This window comes from Cygnus atratus, chromosome Z (assembly GCF_013377495.2).
Source record: "Cygnus atratus isolate AKBS03 ecotype Queensland, Australia chromosome Z, CAtr_DNAZoo_HiC_assembly, whole genome shotgun sequence".
Lineage (NCBI taxonomy): Eukaryota > Metazoa > Chordata > Aves > Anseriformes > Anatidae > Cygnus > Cygnus atratus.
Window position 1 is genome coordinate 3,616,254 of NC_066396.1, and position 12,782 is coordinate 3,629,035.

The window sequence follows — 12,782 nt, forward strand, 5'->3', positions numbered from 1 at the left end:
TTCAATTATAGAAGCAGCACAGTTGCCTGGGCCTACATTGCTGAGCAGTAAATGTGGTGACTGATTTGCTTTCCTCAGCAGTGAATCAGCATGCTCCTGAAATCCAGCCCTGCTCTGCCTCTCTGAGTGGCCCAGGAGCATTTAATCAGTTGATGAGCCCTGTGCAGGGACTCTGGTGGCTGTGGCAAGGAACTGAGGGGTAGGACCCCTTTCCTTAGTTGCAAGCACACAGCATGACAGCACTGTCCATGGGGCACAGACAGTGGATCACCCAAGCCAAGAGTTTCCTTGGGTGCGGGTGTTGATAGAGGTTTGGGTTCAGAGGGCAGGGGGGACAAAGCTCAGATCTCGAGATGAAAAAGCCATTTTTCATGCCTTTAGCCATCTCTCTTGTTCCACTGCTGACATTCCCAGAGGATTTGTTTCACACGCTGAACAATGTCCTTTTGCATCACCACAACAGGGATAGTCAGCCTAAAGGCCTCAAAGATTAACAAGAACAAATTTGAGCGTGGGAAGATAGATGAGTTTACAGTGGAGTCTGTGGACATTGGAGACCTAAAAAAAATCAAGATAGGCCATGACAATAAAGGTAAGATAATTTGCTTTGTAATTTAGTATTTCTACAGGGTTCAGCACATTGCTGTATAAAACCTCTTCCAAGACCCCAAATGTAATTTACCTTTTGGTGATGGATCCTTGCTGTCACTTTGTCTGTTGTTGTCACAATCTTTGCTGCTAATGTTATTTAAAAAAAAAAAAAGGGGGGTGGAGGGGGTGGGGAACGGGGAGTTTTTCTTGTTCACCATGAGACCTACAGACTTGTCACATCTATTTATCAATATTTTTGTTGTTTTCATTATCAGGTGCTAACTGCTTTTCAGACATATATGTGTCTCAACTACAAACAAGGGAAGCACTGAAAGGATACACTGATCCCTTCCTTATGGGGCACTGAGGGATAAGTGTTGATAACTTCCCCATTAATCCAAATTAATCCAACCAATGGAGTGAATAGAACTTCCACACGCACATCTTTAACTTGTTGCATATAGAAATAAAGTGCATTAATTCAAACCTGGCCAGTCCACTTGCAATGGTCTTTATGATTTTTATTCCATTGGCAAAAGAGGAAAATTTATTCTTGGAGGCCTGGAAGGCAGTGATTCATTTGCTGTTGTCTGTAAAGGTTATGTGTGTATCTCTCCAATCACAGGTAATTCAACTGGCTGGTTTTTGGAGTGGGTGGAAATCGATGCCCCATCCCTGGGCCAATGCCTCAAGTTCCCTTGTGGCCGTTGGCTGGATAAATCAGAGGATGATGGAGCCATTGAGAGAATTATCTTCCCTGCAGAACTGCAGACAACAGAGTATATCCCATGTGAGTAGAACACTATTTCCCCAGGATACACCCATCATTACAGAAGATAAAATCTCACCAGTTCATGTTTTATTGGCTTGGCTTCTCCCCGGAATTGTCTTTGAGAAATTTATAAATACATAATATGTCAGTTTCTCCAATTACTACAAGTTCCTCTGGGTTCTCTAGATTAATGTTTCTTGTATTTTCCAAATCAAAGTGTCATTAGAAGCTATGTGACCATGTATAAATGCCTTTTTGCTCCCTCTTGTCCTTTCATCTCCAAGTCCTTAGCCCATTTCATGCTGGTTTCCCCATCTCCAGTTTCCCTTTGATCTCCCTCCATGCTAATGTTGCTGTTTCTGATGTCAAAGCAGACACTTGCGGTTTCACTTCCTAGCCTTGGTCCCACCAGTGCCTTTGGCACCGTGCACCCCTCTCTTGCTGAAGGGCCCTCTTCCACACTTGTGTCAGTGTGGTGCTTTTCTGACAATGTTGCACCAGCCTGACTCTTTCAGGATTCTCCATTTTTTCCTCAATCTTCACTTCACTACCCTTTAAATTAATGTTTGGGGTAAACCCAATGCTGGTATCAAAAGCTACTGCCTGAACTTACTTAGTTAGATATCAACATTTACAGCTTCCCAAACTCTTTCTCTGCCTCAGTTTCCTTCTTCATAAGTAATTGTAAGAATAACTACATAAAGACTGTCAACCACTTTGACTCCTTTTGACTGTCAACCACGGTTGATGCTGAAGGTCTCTTTCATACTGGCCAGCTATCCACATATCCACATACATGTATCCTGTAGTCTCTAAGCTAAAATCAACTTTCTTTTCTGAAGATTTCTGCCATTTGTACCTCCACAATGATCTGACCAAGGTATTCCTCATGTCTTTCTTTCCCTAAACTGTCTGGAGTGGAAGGACAGATGTTCTTTGCTCCTCTCCTCACTTTCATCAGTCTCCTGGAATATGATATAGTCCTTATGTTTGAAAGAATAAATTGGTAAATACAGTGAACATGTTCATGGGAGTGAGTGTAAACCAGAGACCTTGTACGTGCTTCTCAGCAGGTTCTTCCCTGATATCCCAGTCAATACACATTTGGCTGCAGATGTTGACTATATAATTTATTAATGTCCCAGTACATAACAATGATGTAATAGTTTCTGGAATGCTGTGCCTTTGAGTACACAGTGTATGTAAACCTGATTTTTGTCAGCAGTCCACATTCAGCATTTGAGAATAGGTCTCTAGCAAAAGAATCACACCAGGCTTGGTGTTAGCTTAGGCAGTTTCCCCATTCAAACCATTCCCACCATGCTATTTACTGCATTCTAGTTTCCTAACTATTAACCTGGTGGTTTCAGTGTGCCAGAGGTAACTAAAATGGTTGGATTTGTTTTATGATGACTCGTGGCCGATTTGTCTCATGAAGAACAAAAGATGAAAACATGTCATTGGCAGTCCAGTTAAAATCACGCCTGTGGGGATACTGCTTTAAAAGTGCCATGTGAATGGGACGGGAGTCTGACAACTGAAAGTTGTGCTGCTAGTGACCTTGTTACATGCTGCTTTGCTGATTCAGTTCTAAGTTGATGTTAATATTCAAACAGCGAAAGCAAGCACCACAGATTTCAGTAGAGAAAATCATTTTTAATTCATAATGCATAGCATGTGATTTTTGGTTTCCAGGATTTATTTTTTTTTCCCCTTACATATTGGAGAAACTATTCTAGCTTACCTGGAACACAGTAGAGCAGATTTTGTTGGATTGGGCAGAAGGAATATTAAGTACCTCCAGGCTGACTCTCTGTAAAAGAAAACTTCATCTCTGTTCTCCTGAGGGCTGTATGTAGAGAGCCTGTGTTTTTAATGAATGATTAGCCTCCGATATGCGTAATCAGAGTTACTCCAACAGTAACAGACACTGTGCCAGAAACACTCCCTTTACCCTTCAGAGATGCTGAATCTGAAATACAGCACAAAGCACTGTTGTGTAAAGAATAGCAAAGATGACTGAAGTCGCTGCAGCGTAGGAGGGTGCAGATGACAAGCAGCTGAAAAGATCTTGGTGAGGGACATGAAACGGTGGAAGGTGGGTGGGCGGTGTATGGGAGAGGGACAGCAGGGATCCTGGTGATAGTGATGGGTGTCGAGTGCAGTGCTTGTGGTAGCAATGTGGATACTGGGATTATGTCTGCCCAAAGTAAGGAGAAGTCCCTGCGGCTAATAGATGGTGCCCAAGTCTTACCTGACATTTACCACCTATAGATTTCAGAGAGGAGTTAAAAGAGACAGATGTTGGACTCAGTCTGCCAAATGGCACCCCTGATATTACATGTAAGTCCTCACGACACCGGGTGTCTGATTTCCCACTATTATCAATAGATGTTTGGTCACTCACAAGTGGTGGATTTGCAGAACGATTCAGCTAATCCTCATAAAGATGACTGCTTTTGCTTGTCCGTCTCTTTCTCCAAACTCCATTGACTTTAGCGATTACATCTCCTTTGGCTTCAAGGGAGATTTACACCTTTATTTGATGTGTGGACATCTGAATCTTGGTTTCCTAATTTGTGAGCTGAACAGCATCTCACCTTGGAAAATGGGTGGAAAGGGACTTGACCGAGGACATTCAGCAAGTCTGTAGCAGAGCCAGGAATAGTGTCCCATTCTTATTCCTGGGCCAGTTTTGTTCCTCTGCGAGTCAGGCTCCAGCTGGAGTTAGGACTGAGAAGCTGTGAAGATAGAGAAGGACAAGAAGGACATCAGATCTTGGGTAATGGGACATTCTGGAGAAAACAAGGGAACAGAGTCAGGAAGTATGTAGAGGCTTGATCCTTATTGTCCTGCACTCCCCACTGATCTGCTAGTATTTTACCTTGTTTGCCTGGGTGTTAAGAACTATATGCTGTCAAAGAATAAGGTGGTACTATGAGAAAACCAGATCAGAGTGGATAGCAAGGTGTTTTATTTCTTTTCCTTCTAATTGATTCTTGTTACTTGTTCAGTAGCGAAAGAAACAGTTTTTTTTTTACAAACAAAGCTATCTTGAATATTTATATAATGCCTCCAGTTGGCTTAACTTCATCCATCTGGCTGGTTGCTCAAAAATTTTTCAAATCATGATTTACTTTAAGACTTGAGCTGTTGAAGTAAATTATCTTTCAGTAATTTTAGATGGCTGATATAAATATATGGAACACTTTCTGATCATTTGATAAGCCCCAAAATCTCAGTAAATGGACTTGAATCATGGTCAGTTGGTTTTATAGGGTTTAAAGGAATTCCTCTGGATTCTCATAATACAGATGAGCATAATAACTAAATGAGCAGAAGTGAAATTACTACCCCATCCTCTTTAACAGCTGATTTTTCTAACCCAGATTTTATTTTAGGAACGTTCATCTGCTGCTTGCTAACTTTTAAAATAATTATTATTTTCTGCCACTTTCTAAACCAGTTGTTCCTTACGAGATCACCATCTACACCAGCGATATCTTTGGAGCTGGCACAGATGCAGACGTCTTCATTGTTCTCTATGGAAGCGATGCAATCTGCACTCAGCAAAAATCCCTGTGCCTCAACAAGAGAGAGCAAAGGATGTATTTTGAAAGGAACTCAGTGAATCAGTTCATCGTGGAGGTAAAATCAAAGACTTGTGCTCTCATCTTCGGTTGCCCTGAGGGGATTAGGAAGAGAAAATGTAACAAAACGGGAAATTTTCCTCTTTTAAGGAAAGCTATTTGGCTCTTCTGCTCACAGAATGTGAGTTTAAATCCCTGTTCTACAACAGATTTACCATGTATTGGAGCAAATCACTTCTCATTGAGCAACTCAAAGTTAGTAGCAACTCAAAGTTATCAACACGCGGTGTCCCTGTGGCCTGAAGCCATGTTAAACCTTGTAAGGGCTGGTTCAGTTTTATCATGGAGAGGAGATGTACCCATGCACAGACAGAGAGTTGCCTTTCCATGTCAAGTTGAGAGGCACTTTGGAAGGTCAATGCATAGGAGTCTTTACATCTTCCATTCCCTAGACCATTCTCTGGCATCAGCCTAAATGTGTGCTGGGTCTAACGTGTCCTTCTCTTTACCACCCTTATTTGCTTGCAGCTTTGCTTTTCCTCACAGTTTGTAATACTTTGAAATGAACCAAATCTTTGAAGTATCTCTGAAACTAGGTGGCATAGTATTTAAGATCCCTGTACATTGTTTCATGCTCCTGCTTCAGCAGATCATGCTGAAGTGTCTAGTCCATAGTGCTCACTGCTTGCAAAGTGCTCCATTTGGGGTGGATAGTCTGGTTTTTGTTCTAACTCAATGGCACGCCGAGCATCATGGTATCATGTTTTCTTTCTCTTGCTCCTCTGACAGAGAGATTGCTACTTTGCTGCAGGCACCAGGATTTTCTGAATACACGGAATAACTTTTTGAAAGATCTTATCAAGTGTTTACCGAAGTATTTGCATATGTATACAAATAGTAAACCACTGCATGTGAATGACTGCGCTCATTTACATCTACAGTACTCAGCAATTCCTATTCATAATGTATTCCTATGGCTAAGAAGTTATCAGAGACAAAAATACAGGCACTTCAGCCCTGGCCTTCTCTCTTGGTGCTACTTAATACACTCACCTTCATTCCCTAGGTGCAAAACTGACACTGACCTTGTAGAAAGCCTTACAACTTCTCTGTGCTTTGAAATTTTTTATTTGTTCGGTTGTTTGCTTGTTTTTCTGTAAAATAATTGAAGACAAATCTTAAAGCAAGCTTTTTAACAAGTTAAAATGATTCCAGCCCACATGGTTTTTGTATGGCAGGAATTGTAAAATAAACCCCTAGCGTGATTCCTTAAAAAAAAAGAATATGACTTATTTTGGTGGAGCTTCCACAGAGTTTTTTAAAACAGAGGTTGCATTAATGCATAGGTATAAATCTTAAACTGAGTGTTATTGTTATTTCTTTTTTCCATAAGATTTATTTCAGGCTTGGCAGAATGTGAAACATCAGTACTTTTCTTATACGAAGCAAGTGAAAATGCAGTTTGTTCTCCAGATTTATAACATTATATTAACCTGTCCCCGAACTTCATTGTCTCTTCACCAGTTCCTCTTGCTGCAGCAGAGGGGAAGGATGAGGCAAAATACATTCTTCTTTCGCTTGCTTGTGTAGAGCCATAATTTGGAGTTCAATAGAACTTGTAAACAATTTGGGGATCTCAGGAAACACAAACTGAAATTTGCCCATTTGTTTTAGCGTTTTTACTGCCTCTGCCATTCTGTATTTTGCAAAAGAGGCACAAAAATATTAAAGACTTGTCTCAGCTACATTCCAAAGTGATGCTTTGCTGGAGATGCCTGTAGCAGAGTAAAAAACTTTTCTTATTTAACATGAACCTTTCCTGTCACGCATCACTTCATTGTTATGTATTGATCGAAAGCCTCATTGAAAGATGAGTAGTTGGGCAGGAGGGAGGAGGAAGAATATAATTTCCCCCAAGTGTATACCTGAGTGCATGCGTGAGGTTTTAGAAATGAATTATAAGCATTTAATTATTTTGCAATTGATGCTTATGCTGTCTGAAGCCTTACTGAGCTGAGGAGTCTCCTAAAATTGCTGATGTCTTTACTTTAGTATGGGACAATTTTGTTAGCTGGGAAGACAAGGGAGTGGTCTCCAGTGGTGTAAGCTGAGAAGTTCAGTTTTGTAATGTCTCCAGGAACAAAATTTTCCAAGTCTCTGTGGAAAGCTGGATGTTCTTCTTCTATGTGAAAAGGAAGCTTGCAGTCAACATTGTTTTTTCAAAGGCCGACTGTGCAAACGCTTGCACTGGAATCACCAAAAAGGTATTGCTTAGCAGCAGACATGTATTTTCCTGTTCAGGCCTTTGGAAGGAAAGTGTCTTAAATACAATATACTAGTGACAAATTACTCCAGCAAAAAGGTGAGGCATAAAAATATAGTAGCCATTTCATAAGGTAGTGATCCTGCTGACTCGCTCAGAAGGGCACTTGGGTTCTGTGGCAGAACAAGGGAGGGAATATAAAATGGCAGGTTGTTAATACTGTGCTTTGATCTCAAGGCTATTTTCCCAGTGTTATAACAGTGCACAACCATCTAATCACATAAGGTTTTTTTCAAGAGGAAGGGGATATAGAAAGAACAATTCTAGATGCAGCAGCACTGCAATTCCCAAAAACTACCTTCATTCCCACTAATACAAAAAGCTTGAGATGCAGGATTGCTGCTGTGCAACCAAACCTATCATATACAGGGGGTAAGTTATGTAGTGCAAAATTCTCTCTGTTTTGGGGATAGAAGCTCAGCTTTAGCTAAGATACAAGTTAGGGCGTATTTAGCATCAGCACTAGTATTTGCTCCCAAGGGACTTCATACAGACTGGAAATAAGAAATAAGATTTATAAGTAGTGTCTCAAAAGTCACCTGTTGTTCATGCCATATCTTTATTTCATTTTATTTTATTTTTTTAGCTGGAGGATGTTGGTGACATTATTGAAAAGATTCGCATAGGACACAACGGTGGAGGGTTGAACTCTGGATGGCATTTGGATCGTGTGGCAATTCGAAGACTGTTACCAAATGGGAAGGTAGGCTGTGAATCATGTTGCTCTGGAATACTCTTCCATTGGCAGCTGCTTCCATTTTCCAAAGAGGGTTTTCAGTACACAAAGTGTGATTAACAGTGAAAAATACTCCCCAAACTACAAGGTACATTAATTAACTTCTTCAAGCTTGGGGATCTGGGGACAACAACCATTTATTATCATGTTTTACTCTTCAAAAGTTGATTATACAATTGTGCAATCATTGCTTTTTTTCAAAAGTGCTGTTGTCATTGTAAATTTTTACTAGAATTAGAGGTATTTTCTCCTGGCAATGGATGGGAGGATAGCAGTGATATTTTTCCTCAACCTTTGGGGGTTTTTGCTACTGTTTTGCTACTGTTTTGCTACTGTCCTTAGTGTGAAGGAGCAATCTGCCTGCTGGGTTTGGAAGCAACATTGTCCTGGCTGTCTTGCTGGGCTGAGAGGGGAGATTCCTGAGTTTGTACCTACTGCTGTGCAAATTCAGCTGAGGAACTATGGGCCTGAACAGTTGTCCTTGTGGACACCTCCACCATTGTGGCTGGGTGTCACAGACTGCCAAAGACTTGATCAGATATCTGTGTGCCAGGGTCATATATCTTCTTCAGGGCTCAAATAATGGTGGATTTGAGTGATATGAGAGGCCAAAGCTACATATTTTCATGAATAGGTTTGCTTTGACCAATCACAGTGAAGGAATCGGGTGCATCTTTTAAAAATAAAGAGTATTGTTGCTAAACACGGACAGTAAATTTTTCATCAGTCCCCTAATTCTGGAAGAGCAAATGCAGGGAGCAATACAATGAGGGCAAGCAAAAGGCTCATCAGTGTAAGTCCCATAATCATTCACTAAAATCATCAAGTTAGGTCACAGGACTTAACGGTTGCACGTGCCAACAGGATTAACAGAGTGCAGCCAAATTGGAGGTCTTGAACCTCTCCACATAAGAAGCTGTTCCTTGGCCCTGCCTTGGGTGCTGGCTGTAGGAGCAGGAATGAGTGTGACTGCCAGGAACTGGAAGCTCAGAAGAAAATCAGCTCCTACAGGACCAGTTCAGAACTCTGGGCAGTGGCTGTATTTGGGAGCACCTGGGCTCTGTCCTCTGCCTTGTCCTTCCTTCCCTCATTGAGTGGATTTCTGCTTTCATCTCTATCCCATTGCTCAGATCTGCCCCTTCCTCAAGCAGCTTCTGATATGTAGTGTTGGTGTGCTCAGATGTGGTGAACCTACTGTTCATCTTGTTTCGTCCTTTAAAATTTCAGGGGTGTGCTTTACTCTTTGCCTCACTGAGCGACTCAAAAGTCTGCCTTGAATTGAACCTCCTCATCACACTCAAGCTTGTTTATACTTGTTATACAAGTTTCCACACAAGCCAGTTCATTGCTTGCTTCTGATCACATTTTTTGCCAGTCTGCTGTTGTCAGATCCTCTACTTGTGTATTGACTAACCCTAATCTTGTACAGCTTGATTACATTATTGAACAAGATGATGATGTGTTCTTGGTCAGAGACTAGGGAAAAAAGAAGAGGGTGTTGTGCAAAGGCATGGAAACCAAGTGAAAAGAGATTCCCTCTTCCTATACCTGTAGTTGACCAAACACTTTGGGAAACTCTGAGAGTCCAGTGTTAAGTGCTCTGCCATCACCCCATAAATGTGCTCAGGGCTGCACGGCTGTGCAGTCATTACAGAGGTTTTGAAGGACAGACAACGAGAAACCTGGGGAGGTGGAGGAAGGGAGGAAAGCCACCAACACCTTAAAATTTGAGAGATTTACAATTCTGCTGATCTTTTGATTATGGCATGGGGAAAAAAAAGAAGAAAGCAGAGCACTGCATGATGCCACTGATCAGCCGCAGGATATTATGACCTGCCACAGGATAGCAATATGCTGCCAACACTTCTAAAAGCTGTGCTACCTGATTAGACTGCTAAGATGTGTCTGGATGTATCTGTAATGTTGCAAAAGAAAAATGAGGTCAGTAACTTTTCAGATTAAATTGAAAGCATTTGGGTAAGAAACTAGAATTGTTGCATGCCAATAAAGCTCTGTGCTGGCATGCCAATTATATCTGATAATTATATATCATTTGTTACAACTTGGAGAAGGGCAAAGCACTGACTTTTAGAACACTGTCATACCCTGCCTCTAGCTTACGGCCAGGCCCAAACTCTAATGAAACAAATTCTGTTTGGAGCTGCAAGAGGATTTTACTGTGGGTAACATAAAACAGTGCACTTAACGTCACTTAAATATTAATGGAATCACTAACAAGGAAACTCCAATAAAAACCGTGGCAATGTCATGGTGATTAACAATAATGATACAATTAACTATTGCAGTAACTGCACATTATGCCCAACTGTGCAGGCACTCAAGTCCCTAGCTGTCCTATTACCAAATAAACAGTGTTCGTATCAATGGCACGGCATTATCAGCTTTAAGGAGCAGTTAAAAGCTTCAGCAAGAGAAGTGACCGAAGTGGGATCTCTACCGGGAGGAGAGAGTTTCATCACTGAAACATTGCTCTGGAAAGGCTTGTCTTCCCAAACTGTAGGTGGGGAGATAAGCACTGCAATTGTTGTTCGTTGGCTCGGTGTACAGCGAGGTAACATGGGTTATGTGGTCAGAGAGACAGTGCAGAAATAAGGATGCAGAAGTAGTGGTGTGGCCAGATGTTAAGCAATGTATTTTTTTATACAGCACAAAAATAACTTGAGAGTAAAATATTTGAAATCATCTAACGTACTGTGTGTCAAACTGTTTTGTTTGACACTGTGTAAAAAGTCATGCTCCAAAATACCTTATGGGCTTAAGGATTGCAAGTCTGGGGTTAAATACCAGCATCACATGGAGCAGCAGAAAGGAGGATAAATTGTGTTGTATTGACAGATTTGGGCTATCTGGGTTCAAAGGATGGTTCTGCAGCAGGCTTGAGCAGGACACTTAATGGCTGTATCACACAAGCCCCTTGGGGGTGTTCAGCTCCTGCAATACAGCTTTTCAGGGACCTGTATGATGACCTGTTCATATCAGGTTAGCAGGGACTGATCTGAGGTGCATGGCCCATTCCTCCCCAGTGAGCATGTCTGGGAAGGCAGGAGCCAGCTGCTCAAGGCAGTGCAGGGTGATGTGGTAGTACACAGCAATAACAATGCTCAATATTGTGGCAGAGAGAGCTCTTTCCTACTTTTATTATATAACTATAATATATATATACACTATGTAAATATAAATAATAAATACAAAATTATGTAACTTTTTAGTATTTAAATAGCAAAAAAAGTGAAGAAGTGGTCCTATGTTATCTTGATAAATAACAGTGAGAGTAATTAAGGTGGACAGTACTTTATATGTAAAAGCTCCGTGACACATGGACTACTGGAAACAGCAGAAAGCCCCTGTGCTACTATAGGATAGAAATGCTGAAGTTGTCAGTAAGGAAAGTGCCATTTTTTCTTCCTTCTTTTTGTTACTGTGAGCTGAACACTTTTTTCTGTTCAGACTTGTGGGCTCTGCAAGTTGCGTGATGGCTCATGCCTGTTTCTTTATGGAGACATAGCCTGGGGTGCTCAGCACACAGAACGTCTCCTGCCTCTTACCAACCATCTTGGAGGCCTTACAGGAGTCTGTTCTTAATGAGTAGCCTGGGACTGATTTTTGTTTACTAAGTGGAAAACACATGTTCTATTGTTTTTGTTTGTTTGATGATAGAAATCATATTTGTTTCCACCAAAGTGAGTCAAAACAAAGGATCAAAAATTCAGTATTTTTGTCCTCTTAATGCACGTATGGGAATTGCCTGGAAACCGGCTTGAGTCAGAGAATTACATGGCAAAATCTTGAAGTATTGACTCAGGAAAAAAAAACCCTACTGACTTCAAAGAGAATGCTGCCTGAGTAAGGATTGAAGAGGGACTGCAGAGTCTCAATAAAACATAGCTTCAGTGGAAATGGTGCGGTCCTGATTAGCAGTTTGCAAGATCAAAAACTGGAACTCACAGGTATTGTAGAGGACAAAGATCTACTGGGTCGTGTAGCCAGTCTCACACAGCCATTGGGAATACTGCTGTCTGCTACATGTTCAGAGCTTCTTCTCAGCGTCCTCAGATATCTTCTTCCTGGAGTCTGAACAACTGAAATATTTTGTCATGTAAAGATGCACTCTGTTCTGCTTTGTCTCAACAACCATACCCGTGTGGGTTGGTTGCTGCTGTGCCTGCTCTTTCAGGTCTGTGTATACTTACACAGGCATGCATACATGAATTGAAAATCCTTGCTTGCATGTCAGGGTAGTGTTTTCAAAGGAGGAATGCTAACTCGCGTTCGCTTTGTTTTGAAAATCTTCTCTGTCCTGTTTAATTCAGGGCTCGGAAACTGTCACATTTCCATGCGAAAGATGGCTTGCAAAGTCTGAAGATGATGGCGAGATTGTCAGAGAACTGGTACCATCTGATATTTTTACTGAAAAGCTCATGAAGGACGGGACCCTCAAACAGATAGAAGAAGAGGTTGAAGACCCATTAGAAGGTAATATTATGGTAGGACTAGAAAGGGGCCTATTTATCTGATTTTTTTTGGGGGGCGAAAGGTGTTTGGATGTATAGTTCAAGCAAATGTACTACTGCTACTATCTGTTCACATTTCTTTCTCTTCCCATCCTGTGGCCTGAAGCACTTCCATACAATAACACTACTGTTTTCCTGTAGGGTATTTACAAACCCATTGCAGCCACCCTTCCACAAAGGCATAGTTTGCACATCTCTTTTGATGCACAGCAAATTCCCAACATCTTGACCTTGTCTT

The 12,782-nt window shown here is 41.3% G+C and overlaps 1 protein-coding gene across 1 annotated transcript in view; it reads left to right on the forward strand.

The window, feature by feature from the left end:
- LOXHD1 (lipoxygenase homology PLAT domains 1) overlaps positions 1 to 12,782 on the forward strand; it is a 139,824-nt gene that overhangs the window by 76,533 nt on the left and 50,509 nt on the right. Inside the window, exons 25-29 of the mRNA XM_050716349.1 lie at positions 464 to 592; positions 1,217 to 1,381; positions 4,830 to 5,011; positions 7,863 to 7,979; positions 12,344 to 12,506. Coding sequence (XP_050572306.1) covers positions 464 to 592; positions 1,217 to 1,381; positions 4,830 to 5,011; positions 7,863 to 7,979; positions 12,344 to 12,506 — 756 coding nt within the window. The remainder of the gene's footprint in view (positions 1 to 463; positions 593 to 1,216; positions 1,382 to 4,829; positions 5,012 to 7,862; positions 7,980 to 12,343; positions 12,507 to 12,782) is intronic.